At 46.4% G+C, this 26,610-nt stretch overlaps 1 protein-coding gene across 5 annotated transcripts in view; it reads left to right on the top strand.

Moving 5' to 3' along the window:
• LOC147117753 (catenin delta-2-like) overlaps nt 1–26,610 on the top strand; it is a 1,234,825-nt gene that overhangs the window by 829,823 nt on the left and 378,392 nt on the right. For 4 of the 5 annotated variants that reach the window (XM_085988992.1, XM_085988993.1, XM_085988996.1 and 1 more), the window contains 5 exons: nt 8,231–8,265; nt 8,774–8,890; nt 9,111–9,295; nt 11,278–11,821; nt 24,229–24,423. In XM_085988992.1, the coding sequence (XP_085845118.1) occupies nt 8,231–8,265; nt 8,774–8,890; nt 9,111–9,295; nt 11,278–11,821; nt 24,229–24,423 (1,076 nt within the window). The remainder of the gene's footprint in view (nt 1–8,230; nt 8,266–8,773; nt 8,891–9,110; nt 9,296–11,277; nt 11,822–24,228; nt 24,424–26,610) is intronic. The other variant, XM_085988995.1, reaches the window with a different exon arrangement.

The following is a 26,610-nucleotide window of genomic DNA, read 5'->3' on the forward strand; positions in this document are numbered from 1 at the left end:
TTTTGGAATGTTTTCCTCTATTCTGCATCTGCACACACTGGTTATTTGAAGCCTTTTCCTTGAAGTCGATACAACATGGATTGTGTCCAGCCCCACACCTTGTGTGAATCCATGGACATGCAGCATGCTGATAGTTTGTGTTGCAGCGAGATTGGTTGTCATAGTTCGCAAGATTTACATACAGCATTACAAATGTATTTCTGTATGTAATGTCGCCCATGGATACACATGCATCTGTCGCCCAGGTGAATGGTTGCTTAAGTACTGAGCAAATCGCCTCTGTAATGGTGTATCCGGATTAGAATGAACTGTTGTTGGCACTCATCGTACACCTATTTACCAAAAGTAAGCAAAGTGCGAATGCACTTACTTTCCCAACCTTCCTGAGTCCTGTAAAGCCCTTCCTCATATTTTGCCGTGACCCATGTATGTGTGAAACAGCATTAACTCACCCTGTCTACCCCAGCCAGGCATTGGGCACATTCAACTTATTATGAGAAAAAAAAGTCTTGCGTTTGTATGGCGCCTTTCACGACCACCGGACGTCCCAAAACGCTTTACAGCCAATGAAGTACGTTTGAAGTGTAGCCACTGTTGTAATGTAGTAAATGAGGCTGCCTATCAACACTGAACAGGACCTCCCTCCTTTAAAGGACCATCTTCCACGGCTGCAACCTAAAAGGGAGCAGTCCTGCTCCTCATCCTCATGTTTGGGTCTGTCGTAGACTAATTGATAAGAGATTGATTGCCATGATATCGTCAATAACGCCATTATCGTTGTATCATGCGACTACCAGGATAATAGAAGGTGATCTGGGTGGACCATGGACTTTTTTCGTCTAGCAATTCCTATGTTCTTGCTTCCATAGTCAATTTCAATGGAAAAAAGTTTACTCCTAACAATATGGAGAGTGTTAAAGGAGCACGCAGCAGTCCTTTAGTATATTCTCTCACAGGAAATGTCAAACCATTGACCCCAGTTCTCTCCCTGTGTATCAGCCAATCTGTGCAGGGACTGTCATGATATTCAGTTGAGTTGACCTTGCGAAATGATGTGGGATCAGCTTTGGTTCTCCATGCACCACAAGCGGACTCTGTAGTATTAAGTCTCCCCTCCGAGCTCCTGGCCATTTCATAAAGATATCCGCTAATGTTCAAGGCAGGTTGCTGCAGGCTCATCCTTCGTGGACCGAATGGAACTGCCAGCTGGAAGCAAGTGGACTGACAATCCACTTACTATCCTTTAACGCAAATCCTGTTGAGTGCTCCTCTGGGGGTAAGGAACACTAACGGAGGCTAATGCCTCAACCAACTCCTAATCCCATACATCTTAATACTTTAAAACACAAACTCATAGAGACTACTTTCTAATTAACCTGTTATACCTTTCCTGAGGATGCTTGATGGTGCATATTCAACCCCATAGACCTGATGCCGCCCATCTCAACAAATGGGGAAATGCATTAAACAATTGTTCACCATCTGATTTTTTTTTTTTACTATCATTTTACCCAGTTACGTATCATTTGCCACTTCTTTGGGTTGTGTGGTGAAATAGCCTTTTTCTTGATGTAGCTTCTGCCAGATGGAAGTGGTCTGGTTATACCCAATTCTCCCAAGGTTAGCTCATTAGTGTAACATCAGGCACAGGTTCAGATGCATGCACACTAGTAGTGGGAGCGGAAACTGTGTCCAAGCCAAATTTAATGTTAAGGGACAATTAAGTATTAACCAAAGGAAATCTTCCCAAATCTATGACATTGCTACACATAGCGAAAGGGAATCGTCCCACTAATTTTATCTCCCTCTCTGCGGGGAAGCATCTAGATAAACTCTGACTCCGAGATTCACAAACATTAGGTCAAAATTCACAGCCTGTGTCTCCATGGCAGATTATGTAACAACTATTGAGATTGAAAGATTTTTGTTGGGTAATGGTATCAAGGCAGGTGAATGGAGTTGAGGCACAGATCAGCCATGATCTAATTGAATGGCAGAATAGGTTCGAGGAGCTGAATGGCCTACTCCTGTTCCTAATTGTTTTACAGCCCCTTCGAGCATCTCTACAATGTTTGCACACACTTAGTTTTTCTTTTATTCGTTCATGGGATGTGGGCGTCGCTGGTGATGGTGAGCCGTCTAATTGAACCGCTGCAGTCCGCGTGGTGAAGGTACTCCCACCATGCTGACTTTGTTGTACCGGTTTGTTACAACTGACTGGCCTAGCAAGGCCATTTCAGAGGGTCTGGATTAACAAATAGGCCAGACTGGGTAAGGACGGCAGATTTCCTTCCCGAAAGGACATTAGTGAACCGGTTGGGTTTTTCCTGACAATCCAGTAGTTTCACCATTACTGATACTAGCTTTTTAATTCCAAATGTATTTAAATTCCCCCAGCTGCCATGATGAGATTTGAACTCATGTCTCTGGATTACCAGTAACATAACCACTGTGCTACCGTAACTTAGTGTGTGAGCATCTATATATGTCTCTCTGTCTCTCTATGTCTCTCTTTCTGTCTCTCTGTCCGGCTATACAATCAAAAGTTACAGAGCGTACCTACACGTGTGTTACATCAAAAGAAAGCTTACGATTCCAGAACGGTTGTAAGCATATTTACGTTTCGGTGAGACAAAAATTGCGCCTGCGGTATCCAAAAAACGTTCAAAATTCCGCTCATTATCTGCTCATTAGCATTGAGTGACGTCGAGGTCGACTAATCGTACGGTCGAGCGACCCGACGGTCGACCAATCGCTGCATGGCGGGGGCGGGTTCCTGGCACGTGCGGGCGGGCCCCTCCTAGAGTCGAGTGACGGGACGATTGACCAATCCTACGCTTCAGTGACCTGACGGGCGACCAATCGGTGCGTGCGTGGGCGGGCCTTATCGTTCTGAACCGAGGTGAGTCGCCGCCATCTTGATTCCAAACTTTTCATTTCTTTTGCCTGCTTTCTGCGTGTTTCTTTTCAAATCTACATTTCCACCAAAAAAAAAGTTGCTTTTAAAACACATTTTGTTTTTAAAAAAAGTTAATTCATTTGTAAATCTTTTTTCTAACCTCTATAATTTTCCTACCTTTCACCGTTTTTGCAGGCAGGCCTCGAAGCCTGGGCGTCTGTTGCCCAGCCACGCCCGAGCTACGCACCGGCCATCCCGCTGGGCCCGATTCCGAACCAGTGGCCAGCCATCTTGGTAAAGGCTGGCTGGGCTCACTGCAAGCTCCTCACGCTCGCGCTGCACGGCGCACGCACACCTCCACACAGAGCGCGGCCAGAGGGAAGCGAGCAGGTTAGCGGGGGGGGGCGGGGCTCGGGAGGGGAGGGGGAGCGGAGAGGGTTACCCTGGCAACCGGGCTCACCAGCCGCAATCGGCCGTCTCAAGCCGCTCAGGCCCAGGCCCGGTCCCGGCGATCGTGAGGCGGAGAGGGGAGGAGGGTTACCAAGGCAACCGGGCCCGGCCAGCTGCAATCGGCCGTCTCAAGCCGCTCAGGCCCAGGCCCGGTCCCGGAGATCGTGAGGTGGAGAGGGGAGGAGGGTTACCAAGGCAACCGGGCCCGGCCAGCCGCAATCGGCCGTCTCAAGCCGCCTCGGCCCGGCCTCGGGAGGGCGGGGCTCGGGCTCACCGGGGCGCTACGCTCGGCATGTCAGTGCGTGGGGCGGCACGGAGCTCAGCGGAGCTATCGCCGGCAGAGGGGAGAGGGTCTGCTGGCTCCCCCCTCCTTCCCCCACCTCCCCCACCCCTCCCCGCTCCCCCTCCCCCTCCCCCTCCCCTCTCCCCCTCCCCTCCCCTCTCCCCCCCTCCCCCTCCCCTCTCCTCCCCTCCCTCCCCCCTTCCTCCCCTCCCTCCCCTCCCCCCTTCCTCCCCCTCCCCCTCCCCTTCCTCCCCCTCCTCCCCTCCCCCTTCCCCTCCCCGCAGCCGCGCCCTCTCTTCCCCCCCAGTCGCGCTCTCTCTCCCTCCCAGTCGCTCGCTCTCTCCCCCCCAGTCGCTCGCTCTCTCCCCCCCAGTCGCTCGCTCTCTTCCCCCCCAGTCGCACGCTCTCTTCCCCCCAGTCGCGCGCTCTCTCTCTCGCTCTTCCAACAACAACATGCCCTCAAAAATCCCTCGGCACCGCCGGGCACTTCAGCTAGTTCAATATAAACGTGTAAATTTTCCACAGTCGGTCAAAAGGTTCGCTCAGCAAATTGTTCAAAATCTGCTTAGTTTGAGTTCTATTTCAAAAACAGAAAATGCTGAAAATACTCAGCAGGTCAGGCAGCATCTGTTGAGAGAGACAAAGTTAACGTTTCAGGTCAATGACCTTTCGTCAGAACTGGAAAAGGTTAGCGATGTAACAGGTTTTAAGCAAGTACAGAGGCTGGGAAATGGGGAGGGCAGGGGGTTTTACACCTCTTCTAGACCCATCTTTTGTTTCTTTACTTGTCCCATTATCATCTCCTTTTGCCTTGCACCATCATCCCTTTTGTCATTTAGTCTCTCCTGCCTTCCACCCTATCACATGCTGCCTGTGCTGCTGAGTATTTCCTGTTTTTATTTCAGATTTCCAGCATCTGCAGTGCTTTGTTTTTCTATTTCAAAGACATTGGTTTATAGGGCAAATTGTTCAGCTCAGGCCAGTTTTTCATGGTTACTCAGTCACAGCCAAGTATAAAGTTTCTTATTGTCAACATGTTGCTCATACGACTCAAGAGAGACTGAGATTCTTCCTGAGCTTTTAATCCGTAGATTTTAAAAACTAGATGTGACAATATGAGAATTGGGCAACGTGTCCTGATTATCATCAACTTTCAATGGTGCATCATCTTTTCTTTAGCAAGACGATGTACTGTGTGTCTGTTCCCATTCACCAGCCTGATCTTGTAGGATTTAGTGGGTACCGTGAGCTGAATGAGTATCCATATTGATGTGTACTTGTTATTAAGGTACCATTTCAGTTCCTCAGACAATTCACCTTATATGTAAACAGATGCAGCCTTGGAATATGAATTTTCACTTTCCCCATCAAAAATCAATATCAATTGTCAGATGACTTGACAAAATCTGCCGCTTAGATAATGCTAGTGAATAGCTTTTGTGGTTGGTGATACTGCAGAGATTTTAACTTCGCACCATGTGTCTACTATTTCTACAGTACTGATTGTGAAAGTTCAAGATTTGACACAAGTTTCAGTTGCATTCAATCCAGTATGATTACTGATCTGTCTGTAGTTTCTCTATTCAGGTTGTGAGCTTATCACTGATCTCCTTGAAGGCTTAAAAGTGCGACTTGGTTAAACAGATAAGGCACAGAGAAGCAATTTATCCTTACAGTCCCCGCCACTTAGCCCGTCCATGCTTATCACGGGCATCTACCTATACTGGGCAAATGACGCCAATCATTTGCCATCACCATTGGAGTCGGTTACAAAGGCACCGTTTAAAATGTATTAAACCCGCCGACTATTTTTTGCAGTTCAGTACTTACCAATGTAAAAGCTCCACTGATTTCAGGCAAAGTCAGGTCTTCAAGGAGCTTCAGTCAGCTGAAAGTGGAGACATCGGGCAGCTTCATTCAGATGGCTTCACCATCCATCGTGTATAGTGGGCGAATTGCATTAGCATGGACGCGCCCGCTATAAGTGCTGGGCACTGTATCTCTGTTGGGCATTTAGTAGCCAGGATAACTGCAGCATCGGGCACTCGTTTAGGACTGTACCTAGGGCGAGCACATGGCTTCAAATCCAACACAGATTGATGGGATGAAAGCACAAAATGGGGGAATGCACTGTAGAATTGCCAGGGTCTCTAAAAGAGATCATTTGATTGACCTCAAAAGGATAGAGTTACAGATTGTATGTCCAAGAAAGCCAGTGAGACAATTCCCAACATTGCTACAATATAAATGCGTCAAGTTCACAATGAGGAAATATGGAGGGATGCACTGGCGCAGGTGCACTGTTGAGTTGGTTTCATGAGTGTAAGAGTCGGGGGGGTGGGAGGGGGTTAGCGGTGGTAAACTGGTGGAATGAGTCACCTGCCAGCTGTAGAATCCACCTGGTTTTCTTTCTATTGAAGACAAATATTTACCCCCTTGTAATTCACAACTGCTGAAGACAGTCTACATTTAAGGAGCTGTAAGGGATACTGGCCATGCAGAAAAGGGACAACTCTGGGAAGAAATTCCTCCTCATCTCTGTCCTAAATGGCTTACCCCTTATCCTTAGACTGTGACCCCTGGTTCTGGATTCCCCGGCCATCAGGAACATCCTTCCTGCATCTAGTCTGTCTAGTCCTGTTAGAATTTTATAAGTTTCAATGAGATCCCCTCTCATTCTTCTAAACTCCAGCGAGTATAAGCCCAATCGACCCAATCTCTCCTCATACGTCATTCCTGCCATCCCAGGTATCAGTCTGGTGAATCTTCGCTGCACTCCCTCTATGGCAAGAACATCCTTCCTCAGATAAGGCGACCAAAACTGCACACAATACTCCAGATGCGGTCTCACCAAGTCCCTGTACAACTGCAGCAAGACATCCTTGTTCCTGTACTTGAACCCTCTCGCTATGAAGGCCAGCATACCATTTGCCTTCTTAACCGCCTGCTGCACCTGCATGCTTACCTTCAACGACTGGTGCACAAGGACACCCAGGTCTCGTTGCACTTCCCCTTCTCCCAATCTATTGCCGTTCAGATAATCTACCTTCCTGTTTTTGCCACCAAAGTGGATAACCTCGCATTTATCCACATTATACTGCATCTGCCATGCTTCTGCCCAATCACCCAACCTGTCCAAATCATACTGGAGTTCCTCGGCATCCTCCTCACAGCACACATGCCCACCCAGCTTTGTGTCGTCTGCAAACTTGGAGATATTACATCTAGTTCCCTCGTCTAGATCATTTATATATATTGTGAATAGCTGGGGTCCAAGGACCGATCCCTGCGGTACCCCACTAGTCACTGCCTGCCACTCGGAAAAAGACCCGTTTATTCCAACTCTTTGCTTCTGGTTCCACTATGCTACTCCTGGTACATGCTGGGTGCGTGTATCAGTAAATTGCACACTCTCAGTCCATAATGGATGCAGGTATCACGGGCCGGGAGTGCGTGTGTTCCCAATCGAAGCACAAAAGGAACGGTACAGGTGGAGTTGCCAACCCTTCAGGAGTGTCCTGGTGTCTCCAGGAATTGAAGATTAATCTCCTGGACACTGCTACGAGCAACCCAGGCGAAAAATCATATGGGCGTTCAAAAAAAAATGTAAAAATATAATTTGTTTAACATTTCTTTTATTAGTTATAAAAATATTGGTGATGGGATGGGCGAAAAAAGCCTGTCTGACCAGGCAGGGTGGTTGGAGGCAGGAAAACTTCCAGGAATATGTCCAATCAGGGAACTCACTGGCTGTTCTTCAAGTGAGTGCCATGGGAACTTCTCCGTCCACCTGAGAGGGCAGACGGGGCCTCAGCTTAACATCTGATCTGAAAACGGCACCTCCCTTAGCACTGCACTGGGAATGTCAGCTTGGATTAAGTCCTCAAGTCCCTGGAGTGGGGCTTGATCCCACGACCTCCTGACTCAGAGGCGAGAGTACTACCAACTGAACTACACCTGACCCCTAAATAAGAGGTCAAACAAAATACAGAACTTTGGTTTAGTCGATGAAGTTTTCTGTAGACTGGAATCGCACATCAATCAATCTTAATAAATCCAATAGCGAAATAAGGAGAAATGTCTTTAATCAGATTGTACTGCGCTTGTGCACTAACAATGACAACAAAGTTGATTATTATTATATTATATTAGAATGTGGAATTCTCTGCCACAGGAAGTGGTTGAGGCAAATAGCTTAGATGCTTTCAAAAGGAAACTAGATGAGTACACGAGAGAAAAAGGAATAGAATGATATGCTGAAAGGCTGAGATGAGGCAGATGGAATGGGAGGAGGCTCGTGTGGAGCATAAACACCAGCACAGACTAGTTGCGCTGAATGGCCTGTTTCTGTGCTGTATATTCTATGTAATTTTACGTAAAACACTCCTTAAAACATGTCCTAATATCTCCTTATATGGCTCGGTGTCTGATCACGCTCCTGTGCAGCGCCTTGGGACGTTTTACTGCGTTAACAGCGGTATTTAAATGCAAGTTGTTGTTGTACTATATCCGTGAGATGGTCGTGCTATTTATAATAAAGGAATTAGCCTTTTCGCCCCGCCCTGATTTATATATATTTTTTACTTTTATTCTTACAGTTCGACAGAGGATTCCTTTCGCTGGCACATACAAGGTAAAATCTCTCTCTTTTGTTTTAAAAGTTCTTCTCCTGAAGGGGTTAAATGCTGAAAGTCTGCCTGGCTCCCTCCCCCTTAACGGAGGATGATTGCAAGCAGAGAAATGTTGGTTGGCATTCCTTGATACTTAAGTGCAGATTGGCTATCCAAGGTTAGCTTAGTGCTAATAAAGGAGATTGTTTGCATGCAGTGCAAGGGAAGCTGGAGGCTTCAGCCTCTTGTACTGGGCCTCTTCCATTGGCAGCTTTTCGAGTCGCCACTGAAAAACTGGCGCTAATTGGGCACCGGTGCCAATTGATGTTGTGCCAGGGTGCCGTTTATTTTTAGATTGTGATCGGAGGGTTAAGTGCAATGTTAATTTCGAGGAGACAAAAGGAGGAATTCTCTCGGCTTCCTTATCGCCTCAGAGTGTCGGTCTTGCTCCTCGATTAGGCCAAGGGGATTTTAATAGCTTCGCCGTTCTCTCTCTCTCTCTCTTTGGAACCATGTGTATGCGTACCTCAGACGCACAGAAAGGTGCGGACGATGAAATCGCCAGCGGCTTGGAGCTGGTGGACTCCTGCCTGAGATCCCTGCAAGAGTCGGGAATACTGGACCATCACGAATACTCTTCAACTGAAAGTGAGACTCATTAAATTTAATATCTACCTTATTACTGTTCGGTTAGTTGAACGAGTTGCTAACTATCAGTCTCACTCACGCAGGTGAGTGCTATAGTCACATTCTGGAAGGCCGCGAGCCTCAAATTATATTGGATTGGCAAAAGCCTTATTAAGTAATTAATGTCTTTTCTGCTTCGCTGACAAGTCCTCTGACTGCTCTCAAATGACGCTTTGTGCAGGGCCCAGTCTTCTCTCCCAGAGTGCCTCACAGATCAATGCCAACCCGGAAGGGTCCTACCAGTACTCGGGCAGTTACCATAGCAACCAGACCCTCTCCCGAGGCGACTCGACCACATCGCAGCTCTCTGGGAGGACCTCCAGTGGTCAGATTGGAGCAGGAGTCGGCGTTCATAACTATAGTCAGGTACATCATATAATTCTCTAAGATTAATGTGCACTTCAAAAGAAAACGTAGGGGAAAGAAAGAACTTACATTTATACAGCGTCTTTCACAACCTCAGGAAATTCCAAAGCACTTTGGAAGTATAGTCACTGTTGCAGTGTAGGAAATGCGGCAGCCAATTTGCGCACAGCAAGCTCCCACAAACAGCAATGAGATAAATGATAGATACTCTGTTTTTTGAGTGATGTTGGTTGAGGAATAAGTATTGGCCTGGACACCAGGGAGAACTCCCCTGCTCTTCTTCGAAATAGTGCCGTGGGATCTTTAATGTCCAAAAAGACAGCACCTCCGACAGTGCAGGTACCCCTCAGTCCTGCACTAGAGTGTCAGCCTGGATTATGTGCTCAAGTCTCTGGAGTGGGACTTGAACCCATGACCTTCTGACTTAGGCGAGAGTGCTACCCACTGAGCCACGGCAGACAACTGAGGCAGTTGCACTTACTGCTGTGTAAGCCCGGTGTAGTAATTAAAAGGGTATTTAATGTTCTTCGATTCGTAGTGGCAGAGGATGTAGGATTGCTAACTCTGGCTGGACGTATTCCTAGAAGTTTCATCATATGGCCTCCCGCCTCTAACTGTCCTGCCCAGTCAAACAGCCTTTTTTTTTACCCATCTCCAATATTTTTAGAACTACTGTAATAAACAAAAACAGTCAAAGAAAAATGAAAAAAAACTTTTTTCTACCTGGTTCTTTGCAGCAGAGTCCAGGTGATCAATTTTTAATTCCTGGAGATGCCAGGGGCAATCCTGGAGGGTTGGCTTGGCCTTAGGATTGGCTGATGTATATCAGCATGCACTGAGAACAGTTATGTATTCTATTTTTCGACTGACCCCAAGGGGAGACTCCGCAACACAGGGCCCAGAATGTGATTGAAATTTCTAGAAGGCCAGCCAAAACTTCAGCACACCAGGCAACAAAACGTTTGCGCACGTAGCATTGTGGTTGGAGACTGGATAACTCTCCCACAGACAGCAGAAGGGGTCGAAGGAGCGCTCTTGCTTTTCCCATACAGAAATGTTAGCACAATTTCTATTTGCCAGGTACTTACCTCCTCCGGCCCTACTACCCTCCGAGAACTCTGCGTTCCTTCAACTTTGTCCTCATGTTCACCCCCCGCTTCCTTTGACCCACCATTGGCGCCCGTGCCTTCTGCTGTCGAGGCCCTAAGTTGTAGAACTCCCGCCATAAACCTCTCCACCTCTCTCTCCTCCTTTTAAGATGCTCCTTGAAACCTGTCTCGTTGACCCAAGCTTTTGGCCACCTATCCTAATAGCTCTTTATATGGCTCGGTGTCAACTTTTGTCTGATTGCTCTCCTATGAAGCACCTTGGGACATTTTACTACGTTAAAAATCCTCCACAAACTTCAGCTCATCCAAAACTCTGCTGCCCATAGCCTAACTTGCATTAAGTCCCATTCACTGTCTCACTGACCTACATTGGATTCCGGTCCAGCAACGCCTCAAATTTACAGTTCTCATCCTTGTGTTCAAATCTCTCCATGGCCTTGCCCTTCCATTTCTTTGTACTATCCTCCAGCCCTACAACCCTCCGAGAACTCTGCCCTCCTCAAATTCTGGCCTCTTGCGTATGCCTGATTTTCATCGCTCCACGGTTGTTGGTCGTGTCTTCAGCTGTCTAAGCCCTAAGCTCTGGAATTCCCTCCCTAAATCTCTCTCATCCTTTAAGATGCTCCTTAAAACCTACCTCTTTGACCAAGCTTTTGATCATCTGTCCTAATATCTTCTCACAAGGCTCGGTGTCAAATTTCTGCTTGATTACCCTCCTTTGAAGCTCCTTGGGACGTTTTACTATGTTAAAGGCGCTATATAAATGCAAGTTGTTGTTGTTGGTGGAACTTTGACCCAATTTGCCTTTTAAAATTAATTTTATCTGTCTTTTCCCTTCTCCGCCCCCACTCCCCCCACCCCACCCTCTTGCAGGTCAACCGGGTTGGCGACAGCAGTCGTACTTCGGGATCTGAGTGCTCCCCGTCCCACTCTGCATCGCAGTCAAGGGAGGCCTTCGTGCCCAGCCATGGGAGTGCGTTCCGCTTGCCCGACCCTCAGCATCCGTCTTCAGTCTACTACGTCAGCACCACGCTGCCCGCTCAGAGAGTGAGCTCGCCCATGTCCCTCCAGCGGACAGGCTCGCCACCCAAGCTCCAGCGGGCAGGCTCAGCCGCAGAGAGCGGCGCCTATAGCGCCCAGCGGCTTGCCTCCCCCAAGCAGACAGCCTCGCCCAGCCGACTCTCCAAGTCTTACAGCACCAGCTCGCCGGTCAACATCGTGGTGTCCTCGGCCACCCTCTCCCCCTCGCCCCCGGCCAACACCGCGACCTCGCCCGCGCTCCAGGCCAGCTCGGCCCAGCCCAGCTATGCTACGCTTTCGCCCACCAAACGCCTTGGCCACGCGTCTGATCCATATGGAAAGCACCCGCAGGAGCTGTACGAACGCTCTACCCTACAGAGGCCCGGCAGCCTAGCAGGTAATTCAATTTGGCGTATGGACACATTCATCTTCAAGAGTGATGCCGTTACTGTTTCCGAGAAAGGATATTGGAGAAGACACAAAGCAGATTTACAAGGCTGCTACCAGAACTGAGAGGGTAAAACTATCAGGAAAGGCTTGAACAGGCTGCGGTTCTTTTACATAAGAACATAAGAAATAGGAGCAGGAGTAGGCCAATCGGCCCCTCGAGCCTGCTCCACCATTCAATAAGATCATGGCTGATCTGATCCTAACCTCAAATCTTCTATCACTGTGCATCCACCCGAACCCATGTGATCTCCCGGGAGAGGCGAAAAACCAGATAAAGACCCAATGGCCAATTTGGGAGAAAAAAATCTGGGAAATTCCTCTCCGATCCATCTAGGCGATCGAAATTCTTCCAGGAGATCACTCTGTCCCTATATTTTCTACAGTACTTACCTTTTGTAAAGGCGATCTCCACCCCAGCCAGGAACAGGAATAAAACCATCTCCTGAAATCTAACACAGAATTAGAACACAGTAGGAGCAGAACCAGGCTACACGGCCCCTGGGCCCACTCCACTACCCACAGGGCCATGACCATTCCGAACCTAGACTCATGTCCAATTTCCTGCCCGCTCCCCGTAACCCTTAATTCCCTTTACTTCTAGGAAACTATCTATTTCTGTTTTAAATTTATTTAGTGATGTAGCTTCCACAGCTTTCTGGGGCAGCAAATTCCACAAACCTACCACCCTCTGAGTGAAGAAGTTTCTCCTCATCTCAGTTTTGAAAGAGCAGCCCCTTATTTTAAGATTATGCCCCCTAGTTCTAGTTTCACCCATCATTGGGAACATCCTCACCGCATCCACCCGATCAAGCCCCTTCACAATCTTATATGTTTCAATAAGATCGCCTGTCATTCTTCTGAACTCCAATGAGTAGAGTCCCAATCTACTCAACCTCTCCTCATATGACCACCCCCTCATCCCCGGGATTAACCGAGTGAACCTTCTTTGTACTGACTCGAGAGCAAGTATGTCTTTTCTTAAGTATGGACACCAAAACTGTATGCAGTATTCCAGGTGCGGTCTCACCAATACCTTGTACAACTGCAGCAATACCTCCCTGTTTTTATATTCCATCCCCCTAGCAATAAAAGCCAACATTCCATTGGCCTTCTTGATCACTTGCTGCGCCTGCATACTAACTTTTTGAGTTTCGTGCACCAGGACCCCCAGATCCCTTTGTACTACAGTACTTTCCAGTTTCTTGCCATTAAGATAATAACTTGCTCTATGATTTTTCCTGCCAAAGTGCATAACCTCACACTGTCCAGTATTGTATTCCATCTGCCAAATCTCTGCCCACTTACTTAGCCTGTCTATGTCCCTTTGCAGGTTTTTTATGTCCTCCTCACACTACCTTCCGTCCCATCTTTGTATCATCTGCAAACTTTGATATGTTACACTCGGTCCCCTCCTCCAAATCGTTAATATAGATTGTAAAGAGTTGGGGACCCAGCACTGGCCCCTGCGGAACACCACTAGTTACTGGTTGCCAATCTGAGAACGAACCATTTATCCCAACTCTCTGCTTTCTGTTAGAGAGCCAATCCTCCACCCACGCCAGAATATTACCCCCAATCCCGTGATTTTTTATCTTGAGCAATAATCTTTTGTGTGGCTCCTTGTCAAATGCCTTTTGGAAGTCTAAATACACTACGTCCACTGGTTCCCCTTTATCCACCCTGTATGTTACTTCCTCAAAGAACTCCAGCAAATTTGTCAAACATGACTTCCCCTTCATGAAACCATGCTGAGTTTGTCCTATTAAATTATGATTATCCAAATGTCCCATTACTGTCTCCTTAATAATGGACTCTAACATTTTACCAACCACAGATGTTAGGCTAACAGGTCTATAGTTTCCAGCCTTCTGCCTACTACCCTTTTTAAATAAGGGTGTTACATTAGCAGTTTTCCAATCTGCCGGGACCTTTGCTGAGTCCAGTGAGTTTTGGAAAATTATTACCAATGCATTCACAATCCCTACCGCTACTTCCCTCAAGACCCTAGGATGCAAGCCATCAGGTCCAGGGGAATTATCCGCCTTGAGTCCCATTATTTTACCAAGTACCACTTCCTTAGTGATTTTAATCGTATTTAGTTCCTCCTCCCCTAGAGCCCCCTGTTTGTCCAGTGTTGGGATATTCTTAGTGTCCTCTACTGTAAAGACTGATACAAAATAATTGTTCAGTGTTTTTGCCATCTCCATGTTTCCCACCATTAATTTCCCGGTCTCATCCTCTAAGGGACCAACATTTACTTTAGCCACCCTTTTTCTTTTTATATAACTATAGAAACTTTTACTGTCTGTTTTTATATTTTTTGCTGATTTACTTTCATAATCTATCTTCCCTTTCTTAATCAATCTTTTAGTTATTTTTTGCTGTCTTTTAAAGACTTCCCAATCTTCCATCCTCCCACTAGATTTGGCTACCTTATATGCCCTTGTTTTTAGTCGGATACTATCCTTAATTACTTTACTTAGCCACGGATGGCTATCTTTTCTTTTACACCCTTTTTTCCTCAGTGGAATATATATTTTTTGGAAGTTGTAAAATAACTCCTTAAATGTACACCACTGATCATGTACCGTCTTACCCTTTAATCTATTTTCCCAGTCCACTCTAATCAATTCCGCTCTCATACCTTCATAGTCTCCTTTATTCAAGCTCAGCACGCTTGTTTGAGATCCAACCTTCTCACCCTCTAATTGAATATGGAACTCAACCATGTTATGGTCACTCATTCCAAGGGGATCCTTTACTAGGACATTTTTAATTAATCCTGTCTCATTACACAGGACCAAATCTAAGGTTGCTTGCCCCCTGGTCGGTTCAGTTACATACTGCTCAAGAAACCCATCCCTAATACACTCAATGAACTCATCCTCAAGGCTGCTCTGCCCAATTTGATTTGTCCAGTTAATATGATAATTAAAATCCCCCATAATTATAGCTGTTCCCTTATTACAAGCCTCAACTATTTCCTGATTAATACTCCGTCCAACAGAGTTGCAACTGTTCGGAGGCCTATAGACTACACCCACTAGTGTTTTTTTCCCCTTATTATTCCTTATCTCCACCCAAACTGTTTCACTATCCTGCTCCTTTGACCCAATATCATTTCTCTGTATTATAGTGATTCCTTCCTTTATTAACATAGCCACCCCACCTCCTCTCCCTTCCTGCCTGTCCTTCCTGATTGTTAAATAACCTGGTATGTTTAATTCCCAGTCATGGTCACCCTACAGCCATGTTTCTGTAATGGCCACAAGATCATACCCATATGTCGTTATTTGTGCCGTTAACTCATTCATTTTGTTACGAATGCTACGTGCATTCAGATAAAGAACTTTCAAATATGTTTTGTAACACTTAGTTCCTGTTTTTTCCCTTTTTAGTACTTTTTGCTCCATACCTTCTGTCCCTTCCTGACACATTCTGTTTTTTAATTCCCCCACTGCTACCTAAGTCTATGACCTTCTCTGTTGTCATTTCTATTATTTGCTCTCTAGAAACCTCCCCCCCACTAATTAGTTTAAAGCCCTCTCTACAGCCCTAGTTATATGATTCACCGGGACTCTAGTCCCAGCACTGGCCAAGTGGAGTCCGTCCCAACGGAACAGCTCCCTCCTGTCCCAGTATTGGTGCCAGTGTCCCAAGAAGCAAAACCCATTTCTCCCACACCAGTCTTTGAGCCACGCATTTAACTCTTTAATTTTATTTATCCTAGCCATATTCGCTCGTGGCTCAGGCAATAACCCAGAGATTATTACCCTTGAGGTTCTGTTTTTTAATTTGACCCCTAGCTGCTCATACTCCTTTAACAGAACCGTCTTCCTTGTCCTATCTACGTCGTTTGTACCAACATGGACCACGACAACTGGATCCTCCCCCTCCCACTCCAAGTTTCTTTCCAGCCCAGAAAAGATGTCCTTAACCCTCGCACCGGGCAGGCAACACAGCCTTCGGGACTCCCGCTCTTGACTGCAGAGAACCCTATCTATCCCCCTAATGATACTGTCCCCTACCACTACAACATTTCTTTTTACTCCCTCCACTTGAATGGCCCCCTGTACCACGGTGCTGTGGCCAGGTTGCTCATCCTCCCTGCAGTCCCCGCTCCCGGCCTCACAGGGAGCAAGAACCTCGATCCTGTTGGACAAGAACAAGGGCTGCGTCTCCTTCAACACTACATCCTGGATCCCTGTACCTTCCTCACTCGTAGTCACACCGTCCTGTCCCTGACCACGGACTACATCTGCAGTAATTAACTTCATAGGTGTGACCATCTCCTGAAACATAGAGTCCAGGAACTTCTCCCCCTCCCTGATGTGTCGCAGTGTCTGAAGCTCGGTCTCAAGCTCCATAACATGGAACTTGAGTTCCTCTAGCAGCAAACACTTGTCGCAGATGTAATCACCGTGAGCCTCAATGGGGACCACCGGCTCCCACATCTCGCAACAGTAACACATCACCTGCTCCATTCTATATAATTAATTCAATTTCTTATTATTAGTTATGAAGACCCTGCCCGGATATAGATGATAATGTCACACCACTATTCAAAGGACTTACCAACTTAAAGGTATAAAAGAGAAGAGAAGGAAGAAAACCAACCAACCAGCTGATCACCAACCTCCTCCTTGAATACTGTCTGTGGGGCCTGTTTGGTTGACTCGTCTCGCTGCTCCGCCTCTGCAGTGTTGTCCAAGCCTGGGAGTGGGGAACAAAACAGAGCAAAAAACAGACCCTCACCTCCCACTTATCCGAACTCTCCCACTTAGCTAAACTCCAGCACCACTCAATGCACAAGGCACTCCGTGCACTGCACTAGCCCCTCCCCTTTTATACCCGGATTCTACTTCCGGCTTAAACTGCCCAAGAGTTTAAAAAACCCTTAAAAAATTAAACTTACTTCAAATAATTGACTTCTTAACACACTAAAATTCACAAAATACACTTAAATGATTTTTCTCCCACTTAGCAAAACTCCAGCACCACTCAATGCACAAGGGGTGACCTGATAGAGGTCTTTATAATTATGAAGGGGTTTGATAGGGTAGACATAGAGAAGGTGTTTCTACTTGTGGGGGAGTCCAAAACTAGGGGCCATGAATATAAGATAGTTACGAATAAATTCAATAAGGAATTCAGGAGGAACTTCTTTATCCGGAGAATGGTGAGAATGTGGAACTTGCTGACACATGGTGTAGTGGAGGTGAATTATGTATTACATAGAATTTTACAGCACAGAAACAGGCCATTCCAGGTGGTAGCAAGTTCCACATTCTCACCACTCTCTGAGTAAAGACATTTCTCCTGACTTCCTCATTGGAATAATTAGTGACTATCTTAAATTAATAACTCCTAGTTTTGGACTCCCCACAAGTGGAAACATCCTCTCTATGTCTACCCTATTGAACCCCTTCATAATCTTAAAGACCACTATCAGGCCACCTCTCAGTCTTTTCTTTTCCGGAGAAAAGAGCCCCGGCCTGTTCAGTCTTTCCTGATAGTTGTACCCTATCAGTTCTGATATCAGCCTTGTAAATCTTTTTTGCATTTTCTCCAGTGCCTTTATATCCTTTTTATAATATGGAGACCAGACTGCTCACAGTACTCCGTGTGGTCTAACCGAGTTCTGTACAAGTTTAACATAACTTCTCTGCTTTTGAATTGTATTCCTCTAGAAAGGAGCCCCAGTGCTTTGTTTGCACTTCCAATGGCTTTGCTAACCTGTGTTGCTACTTTTAATGATTTGTGAATTTATATCCCCAGATCCCATTGTGCCTCTATCCCATTTAGACTGTTATTTTCTAAGGAGTAGGTGGCCTCCTTATTCCTCCTACCAAAATGCAACATATTATTTAGAATATCATAGTTGCATTTCAGGGAAAGCTAGATAAATACATGAGGGAGAAAGGAATAGAAAGTCATGTTGATAAGATGAGATGAAGTAAATAGAGTGGGAGGCTTGTGTGGAGCATAAACACCAGCACAGACCTATTGGAACGAATGATCTGTTGCTGTGCTGAAAATTCTACGTAATTTTTTTTAAAAGTAGCAGACAAAAGTGACTTATAAATGCAGTGCTGTTGGTACAATCTGGGTTGGTAATTGGTATAACTCCCTTAGGTGGATGATCTTACTGTGTCTGATAAAGGGCAGAGGTTAATGTTTTGCAGCTATTTTGTAGAATGTTCTTTAACAAGTCCCGTGTGCCTTTCAGATTGTTTAATATTAATTAACGTTATTACTGTACAGCCAGAATTGTTCTTTTTATTGAAGCTGTCTTTATTATTTTAACATTCGATTAGAATTAGATTAAAGCTTCAGAAAGTTTTTTTTTGCAGCCTTCCTGGTTATAATTTTGTTTTTACATATACTAGTTGAGGTTTTTCACATCTGTTTGCAGTTGTTGCAGCAGTCAACAGGTTAAGATTGTGTCTGATTAAGCTGTACAGCGGATCACAGCTCCAGTACGCTGTGCTTTGGAGTGGTAGGATGGGGGAGGAGGGTGGGGGGAAGGGGTCCTGTTGGTGATTGGCAGCGAGCTCTTAATTTCAAATTTGTTCCCTACCTCTGTAACCTCCTCCAGCCCTACAACTCACCAAGAACTCTGTGTTCCTCCAATTGTGGCTTCTTGAGCATCCCCGAATATCCATCACCCCACCATTAGCAGCCATACCTTCAGTTGCCTAGGCCCTAAGCTCTAGAATTCTCTTCCTAAACCTCTCTACCTCTCTCTCCTCCTTTAAGACCCGCCTTTAAAACCTCCCTCTTTTCCAAGCTTTCAGTCACCTCATGTGGAGCAGAGAGTTACCCCTCATGCTCAGTGTCAAGAGGCCTGGCTGAGAGCCCAGCAGTTTTTCATCTAGTTCTCTTGACCAGAGGAGGGTGGCATCGCATGGGTGGACACTCCTACCAAAACAAAATGGGAGCAGAAGAAGAACTTGCATTTATATAGTGCCTCTAAAGTAGTAAAACATCCCAAGGTGCTTCACAGGAGCATTATCAAACAAAATTTGACACTGAACCACATAAGGAGACATTAGGACAGATGACCAAAAGCTTGGTCAAAGAGGTAGGTTTTAAGGAGCGTTTTAAAGGAGGTAGAGATGCGGAGAATTTTAGGGAGGGAATTCCAGAGCTTAGGGCCTAGACAACTGAAGGCACAGCCACCAATAGTGGAGTGCTGAAAGTTGTGGATGCCCAAGAGGCCAGAATTGGAGGAGTGCAGAGATCTTGTGGGGTTGTAGGGCTGGAGGAGCTTATAGAGATAGGGAGGGGCGAGCCTATGGAGAGATTTGAAAACAAGGATGAGAATTTTAAAATCGAGGCATTGCCGGACCGGGAGCCTATGTAGGTCAGCGAGCAGAGGAGTGATGGTTGAGCGGGACTTGGTGCAAGTTAGGATACGGGCAACAGAGTTTTGGATGAGCAATCAAAGAAGTTACTACAGAAAGAGCACCAGATCCCCGTTGTTATCCAGGAGCAGAGAGCGGGGTGTAAAGTAGTGGCACTGGCATAGGAAAGAGGTTGAAACCTTCTGGGCCCACATCTGTGCTGGTGTTGAGCCTCTGTGCTGAGGAGGGATAGGCCAGCAAGCAGCTCAAAAAATAATGGGCTTGAAATTGCATTACGTAATGCTAGCAAGCACATTATTCATGTGTACATCTAAAATTCCTCTGTCTGCTAGTTTAGCTTCAGAATTAAACCATTTGTTTTACTGTGAATAGTTTAACATCTAAAGAAAGAAAAGAAAACTTGCATTTATATAGCGCTTTTCACGACCTCAGGACATCCTAAAACACTTTACAACCAATTTAGTACTTTTAGAAGTGTAGTCACTGTTGTAATGTAGTCACCTCTACTAAAAGAGCGCAAAGAGGAATTTCAATCTTTAATTGTTTGCTCCCACAACGGAATTTCAAAGCCAACAATCGCCATATCTCATCATGGAGCTCCTCTCTCTCTAAGGACATCTGTCTTTTTCAGGGTAGTTCAATCATTACCTGCCACGATATCTGTGCTGTACCCACGGAAACTGACTGAAACTAGCTCCGACCCACATGTGGCAGCCTAATGCAGTGAGGCTGTAATTTGCTGGCAGAAGTGTCAGTTCCACTGACTTGACCCATTTCTTCTGAGCGTGCGCCCTCTTCTAAGGATCCACCTGCCATGTGCTTGGTGCCAGGGCTAGAAGCTAAGCGTACATTCAGCTGTTGAAGCATTGCAGATAACTTAATTACCTCTGTGCGAGGCACAGAAAAACACCCTTTGACCCAGCCTAGGTAGCTATACTGCATTGAGGGAAAAATGGCCCCAGTTGGTTGTGTTTATTTTCCAGTGCAGTTTGGCGGAGTGCTCGCTTATGAGTCAGAAGGTCGTGGATTCAAGTCTGGCTCCAGGAGTTAAGCACATATTCTAGGCTGACATTCCAGTGCAGTACTGAGGGAGTGCTGCACTGTTGGAGATGCCGTTTTTCGGATGAGATGTTAGAAGGCATAGAGTTGGTGGGAAGGGGGTGGGAAGGTCTCTTGAATAAAAATGCTTCTTTTTGTTCCAGTCCAGCCAATATTAACTTGTGAACTGCTCACTCAGGCCATCTGTCCCAAAACCAGACAAGTAGCAATCCGGTCAGGCAACTGACTGCTCACCTGTGGCTGGATCCATGCTCACGCCAATATAAGTGATGCTCTTCCATCACCCTCTAACCTTAGAGAAAAATGTAACATGCTGAGGAACATGAGCAAAAGTATTGTGTTCAGTTTTGGGCACCGCTCCTCAGGAAGGTTATATTAGCCTTGGAGGCAGCTCCACCAGAATGAAACCAGGGTTTAGAGGGCTAAATTATGAGGACAGCTTGCATAAATTTGGTTTGTATTCCCTTGAGTGTAGGAGATTGAGGAGTGATCTGATTGAGGTGTTTCAAATGGGGAAAGGATTTGATAGGGTAGATACGGAGAAACTATTTCCTCTGGTGGGGGAATCAAGAACAAGGGGACATAATCTTAAAATTAGAGCGCGGCCATTCATGAGTGAAATCGGGAATCACCTTTTCACACAAAGGGTAGTAGAAATCTGGAGTTCTCTCCTCCAAAAGTCTGTGGATACTGGGGGACAATTTGTTGGGTAATGGTATCGGGGATATGGAACCAATGCGGGAAAATGGAGTTGAGGCGCAGATCAGCCATGGCCTAATAAAATGGCGGAACAAACCCAAGGGTTTGAATGGCCTACCCTTATTCCTATCATTCCTATGTTCCTAAGAGCCTACTGCCACTGTGACCTATATATCACTCCCTTAACAGTCAAACACCCGGGCCAACAGTGACTACATTTCAAAAGTACTTCATTGGCTGTAAAGTGCTTTAGGACTTCATGAGATCGTGAAAGGCGCTATATAAATGCAAGTCTTTCTTTTTATTGGCAAATCTCACCATTTCTCTACTGGGCTACTGGGAACACTTCTGTGAGGTTACAGGAGGATGGAACAGTCAGGACAAAATTAGTCAGTCAGAAAACCCAGGAGATCCCATCGTCCCAACTAATGGAAAACGAAGGCCTCAAAACAGGAAGCTGCGGGAATGGGAAACGTACAATACAATAGATTGATGCAATGGAGCTAATTACTGCTGATTGTATCTCGCTGTCGCCTGTGATGCAGAACAGTACTTTAAGGTCTACTATAGGACGCATTTGCCTTTCTCCATACTCTCAGCTCTAGCTCTGAGTCCAGGCTGTGGAATTGAGTCTTTAAATTGAGGTACTATTCACTGCAATCATCTCACACGGCACAATTGTAGTTACTGGGAGCCTCCTTCAGTTGTTAGTGGGTGATGACCTTCCTCAGAGTTCATGTCAGGGTTGGAGCTGCTGACTAATGCTCACCATTGCATCCACATTGTACCCAAGGATAATTTGAAAATAGGCTTTTAGTCCAAGAAAATAAATAATCATTTGCATGAAATTGTTTTATTAGAGCTTGCAATTCATTTACTCCTTTTATTAATATATATATTACAGAAGGTGAACAGATGAGGGTTGTCTTGGTTCTGCTGACTCTGTTCCAGTATCGTGAATCATGTATCAGTTGACCCTAGCACCTTGATCTTATTCCATCCAACCAATATTCCCAACAGAAGATTGACTGCACACACAATTACTTCTCATCCTCCAAAAACAAACAAGCATATGAACTTCATCACACTAATACTTTCTTACACTAATACTTTCTTACACTTACTTTCTCACACATTCTTTCTCACACACAAACACCATTTATCTCTCGCTCTCACACACATGCACACACGCTCTCTCACACTTATAGTTTCCTACACATGCACACCCTGTTTTTCTCTTTCTCACACACGTACATACAGCTTCTCTCTCACATGCACGCATACACTCTCACACCTGCATGCGGCTCTCTCACGCACTGTTTCTGTCTCTCGCGCATACTGTTTTTCTCTCTTGTGCATTCTCTCTCACAAATACATATACACACACGTGAATAGATGCACAGACATGAATACATACACACACGTATACATATGCACCTTTGAAAATAACGAGGAGAGATAACCCTGATGGTTTAAAGAGTTTGGGAGAAAAATTGAGTTGATTTGCGCCTCTCGTTAGCACCCCCCCTTAGCACCCCCGGGGGGTGCTAACGGGGCGCAAATCCCCTCGCGCCCGGGTGCGACGCCACTAATGCCTCCCACGAAATTCAGCGGGAGGTTAGTGGCGGCAGTAGCCAGTAGCGCCCTGCGGTGCTGCACCGCCGGCAATGACGTCATTGCCGTGCGCAGCGCCCCGCTCACACCCTGGCCGCAAACTTCGGTTGCGCCCCCTGACCTATTGCTGGACGATATGTCCGACAGGGTCAGGGGGGTGCTTTTGCAGCCACAGCGGCGGTAGTAAAAGGGGCAGATGTCGGGCGACCATATTTTTTTGGCTGACTGCGAGCACCTGCCCCCTTCCCCTTTTTTCCTCGGGGTACCGGCCGCGATCGGTCAGCCCAGCACTCCTCTTGAGTGCCGGGCTGCTTTCCCAGCACCCAACTCCCCAGTAGACCAGCAGGGCCCCCGGTGCGCGCAGCGCTAGGCCCCTCCCCTTTAATCAGGGAAGGAGGCCTGCAATACCGCGGCGCTACGTGCCGACGCGTGTGGCGCTGTTGCACGTAGCGCCGCGATATTCAATTGTAGAGCCCCAAGAAGGAGGGGGAGCGCTTCCAGTAGCACCCCACCTCCTGCTTGGGGCGCTACAACTGTATTTCAGGCGGAAAGGTGCTAATTTTTTCAGGGCGCTAAAATTAGCGCCCCGGCGACGTTAGTACCCCAAAAGGGATGACACCGAATTTTTCTCCCTTTGTGTTTTTCAGGATGGTGAATTTTGTAATCACACAGTGGGATGAATACTTTCCATATCAGGCAGCCGGTGCTGGTGTCAGGCACACCTAGGTCAGCTATAGCACAAGCGATTTAACTTGCTCGATTCTGCCTTGTAATGCCCCTAAGCCAGAGCTGCCTGCACTGCGCCAGTCTGTCTGTCCATTTTCTACAGCCAGTGCATTGCCCTGCCTTTTTGTGATGTAGCTAGTTATTACTGATTTATTCAATTGTTTATCCCCCCAGCGGGTATGTGCAGCTCCATTTACTTTTTAAACTATTTTCCTCCCTCTGCTGTTTCAGGTCTCCCCGAAACTGCGTTCGGGTGACTTGCTTTCATGTTTCCTCCAGTGTTGCTCCTGAGTCAGCCTCTAAGGGGTGCACAAAAGCAGCTTAGAGAGGACTGGTCGTCTAGAACTTGCCCGCCATGGGGCAGTACTTGCCACCTGTTTGCCCGCTCCCCACAGCAGCATGGCTAAAGTCAGTCTGTCAGATGCCAGCCTCTATCTGAGTACCCCATGGCACTAATTAATGAATGGCATTAATGGACTGCCCACCTTGCTGCTTATGTCACTAGGGACTGTCTCGTTCCAGTCGGCTTTGTTCCAGTGTCATGAATCATGTAACAGCCAATCCATCGATCCCATGTTGCCCACCGACTCCAATCAAGGGTAAAACCGTGTGGGATGTAAAACGGGCGGCCGATCCAATCTCGTCAGATAACCGTGGACGGGTTCAGTTAAAAGCACCTCGACCACACCCCCTGCCCCCCCAACAAGGTTTCTGATCACATCTGATTTCCAAACAAAATTAAAAAGGAGGCCTCATCCTCACGTGCACCAGAGACCTGACCTGACATGTCCCCCAGTTTGCAGAGTCGGAATCTGTTCAGCTTTTTTTCTGCTTATGTTGCTCGCGGATTTTGAACTCTCAAAGTGTTGTTTTCTCTCGTGCATCACAGCCAGCTCCCGTGCCTCCTACAGCAGCCAGCACAGCCACCTGGGCCCAGACCTGCGCCCACTGCAATCTCCAGAGCACCACATCGACCCTATATACGAAGATAGAGTCTATCAAAAGCCCCCAATGAGGAGCCTCAGTCAAAGTCAAGGAGACCCACTGCAGGCATCTCTTACAGGGACATATCGCACTAGTACAGGTACAGTGATGTGTGTAAAGCTGTCATGCTTGTCATCGAGGTGGTCTCTATCACGCTTTATTGTATTTTAATGAGTTATACACCTGCCCCTCTCCCCCCACATGTTCACATGCATCGTAGCTCCCAGTCAGAGATCTACACACAAAGCAAAAAATGAACTTGCATTTATATAACACCTTTCGTAACCTCAGGATGTCCCAAAGTGCTTTACAGCTAATGAATTACTTTTGAGGTGTAGTCACTTGAAGTGTAGGAAATGCAGCAGCCAATTTGTGCAGAGCAAGTTCCCACAAACAGCAATGTGACAATGGCCAGATAATCTGTTTTAGTGATGTTGGTTGAGGGATAAATATTGGCCAGGACACTGGGGATAACTCCCCTGCTCTTCTTCGAATAGTGCTGTGAGATCAATTATGTCCACTTAAGAGGGCAGATGGGGCCTTGGTGTAACATCTCATCCGAAGGATACATGGCAGATCACTAGAGATTTGATACGAGGGATGGCATTTACTGTTACTTACTGTCCTGCGGCAATGTTCCCCCCCTAATTTTTTTTGGGTGCGCGGCCCAGTCACAGTTTCATGCATGCGCAAAATTTAACATTGAACAAGCAGGTTCCAGGCTGAGCAGGACTGGCAGAGAGCTACACAATCGCGTGGTTTAGAGGGAACTTTGTCCTGCAGTCCCTCTAAAGTCACGCCCCCGTCAAGTCGTGTTTGCCGGCAGTTGGAATAAAGCATTTGTTCCGATCTTCAGAGGCATTTTCAAAAGCCGCTGCTACGTAAATACGACCTAGTTCAGCTAAATTAGTGAGTGGGAAATCTTGCGTTCTCCGGTGGTATTTACCCTGTCTTGTTTTTTTAATTCGGCTCTCTGTTTTCGTGGGTGTGGCAGTTAAAGAAGCAGTCAGGAAAAAAATTAAACAAGCCTGCGATTACCATTTATTAATTTCTGTCAAAAAATAAAATTGATGAAAGAGAAGCGTTGTACCTCACCTTTAAAAACCATTATTATCCAGTGCTGCCTCAGGACTTGAAAATATTAGTTCTGGCCCAGCGTATCAGTAATTGAGCTGCCCATACCCGCATAACTGCAGCCCATTTACTCCGTAAAGCCCATGATTTTAGTGAAAAGAAAGACTTGCATTTATATAGCGCCTTTCACGACCACCGGATGTCTCAAAGTGTTTTACAGCCACTGAAGTACTTTGGGAGTGTAGGCGCTGTTGTAATGTAGGAAATGCGACAGCTAATTTGCACACAGCAAGCTCCCACAAACAGCAATGTGATAATGACCAGATAATCTTTTTTTGTGTTGATTGAGGGATAAATATTGGCCAGGACATTGGGGATAACTCACCTGCTCTTCTAAATAGTGCCTTGGGATCTTTTACGTCCACCTGAGAGAGCAGTTTAACGTTTCATCTGAAAGACGGCACCTCCGACAGTGCAGCGCTCCCTCAGCACTGCATTGGAGTGTCAGCCTAGATTTTTGTGCTAAAGTCCCTGGAGTGGGACTTAAACCCACAACCTTCTGACTCAGAGGCGAGAGTGCTACCCACTGAGCCACAGTTTAGGGTTGCCAACTCTGTTTGGGCGTATTCCTTGAGGTTTCATCACATGACCATCCGCCCCCCAACCGCCCCGCCCCCCACGTTCTCCCACCATTGGTTGCCCGAAACGTCCACCCTCACAACTCTCTGCCTTCCCACGCCAATCAGAACATGAACAGGCTCTTTGTTACCCAAATGGATGATTCTTGATTGTCAGTCAAAAAAGCCTTTTTCCCATTTCCAATATTTTTATAATTAATCAGCAAATTTTTTAGAAACACTCAATTTTTTTAATGCCCCTATGATTTTTCTCCCATTGTCGCTTGTAGCAGTGCCCAGGAAATTAATCTTCAATTCCTGGATACTGCAGGACAAACCTGGAGGGTGGGCCACCCTAAGTGAAGGTGATTCAGCCATGTGCTGCGAGGTGCTAGTTCTCACACAGATAACGCTGCCTGTTCGCGCACACCAAACTCTGCAGGCTGACTTTGCGCCCTTTGTGTACGTTCTCCCAAGAAACTACCGAATGCCACTAAAGTTGGTCGCTATTGTTTAGAAAATACTTCACACAAATAGAGAGCCTGCTTGCTGGCCTAAAAGACAATCAAAAACTTCACAGTTCTAGCTTTTAATCA

Source organism: Somniosus microcephalus, chromosome 5 (genome assembly GCF_052327205.1).
Source record: "Somniosus microcephalus isolate GS21.2 chromosome 5, FLI_Smic_1.0, whole genome shotgun sequence".
Classification (NCBI taxonomy): Eukaryota; Metazoa; Chordata; class Chondrichthyes; order Squaliformes; family Somniosidae; genus Somniosus; species Somniosus microcephalus.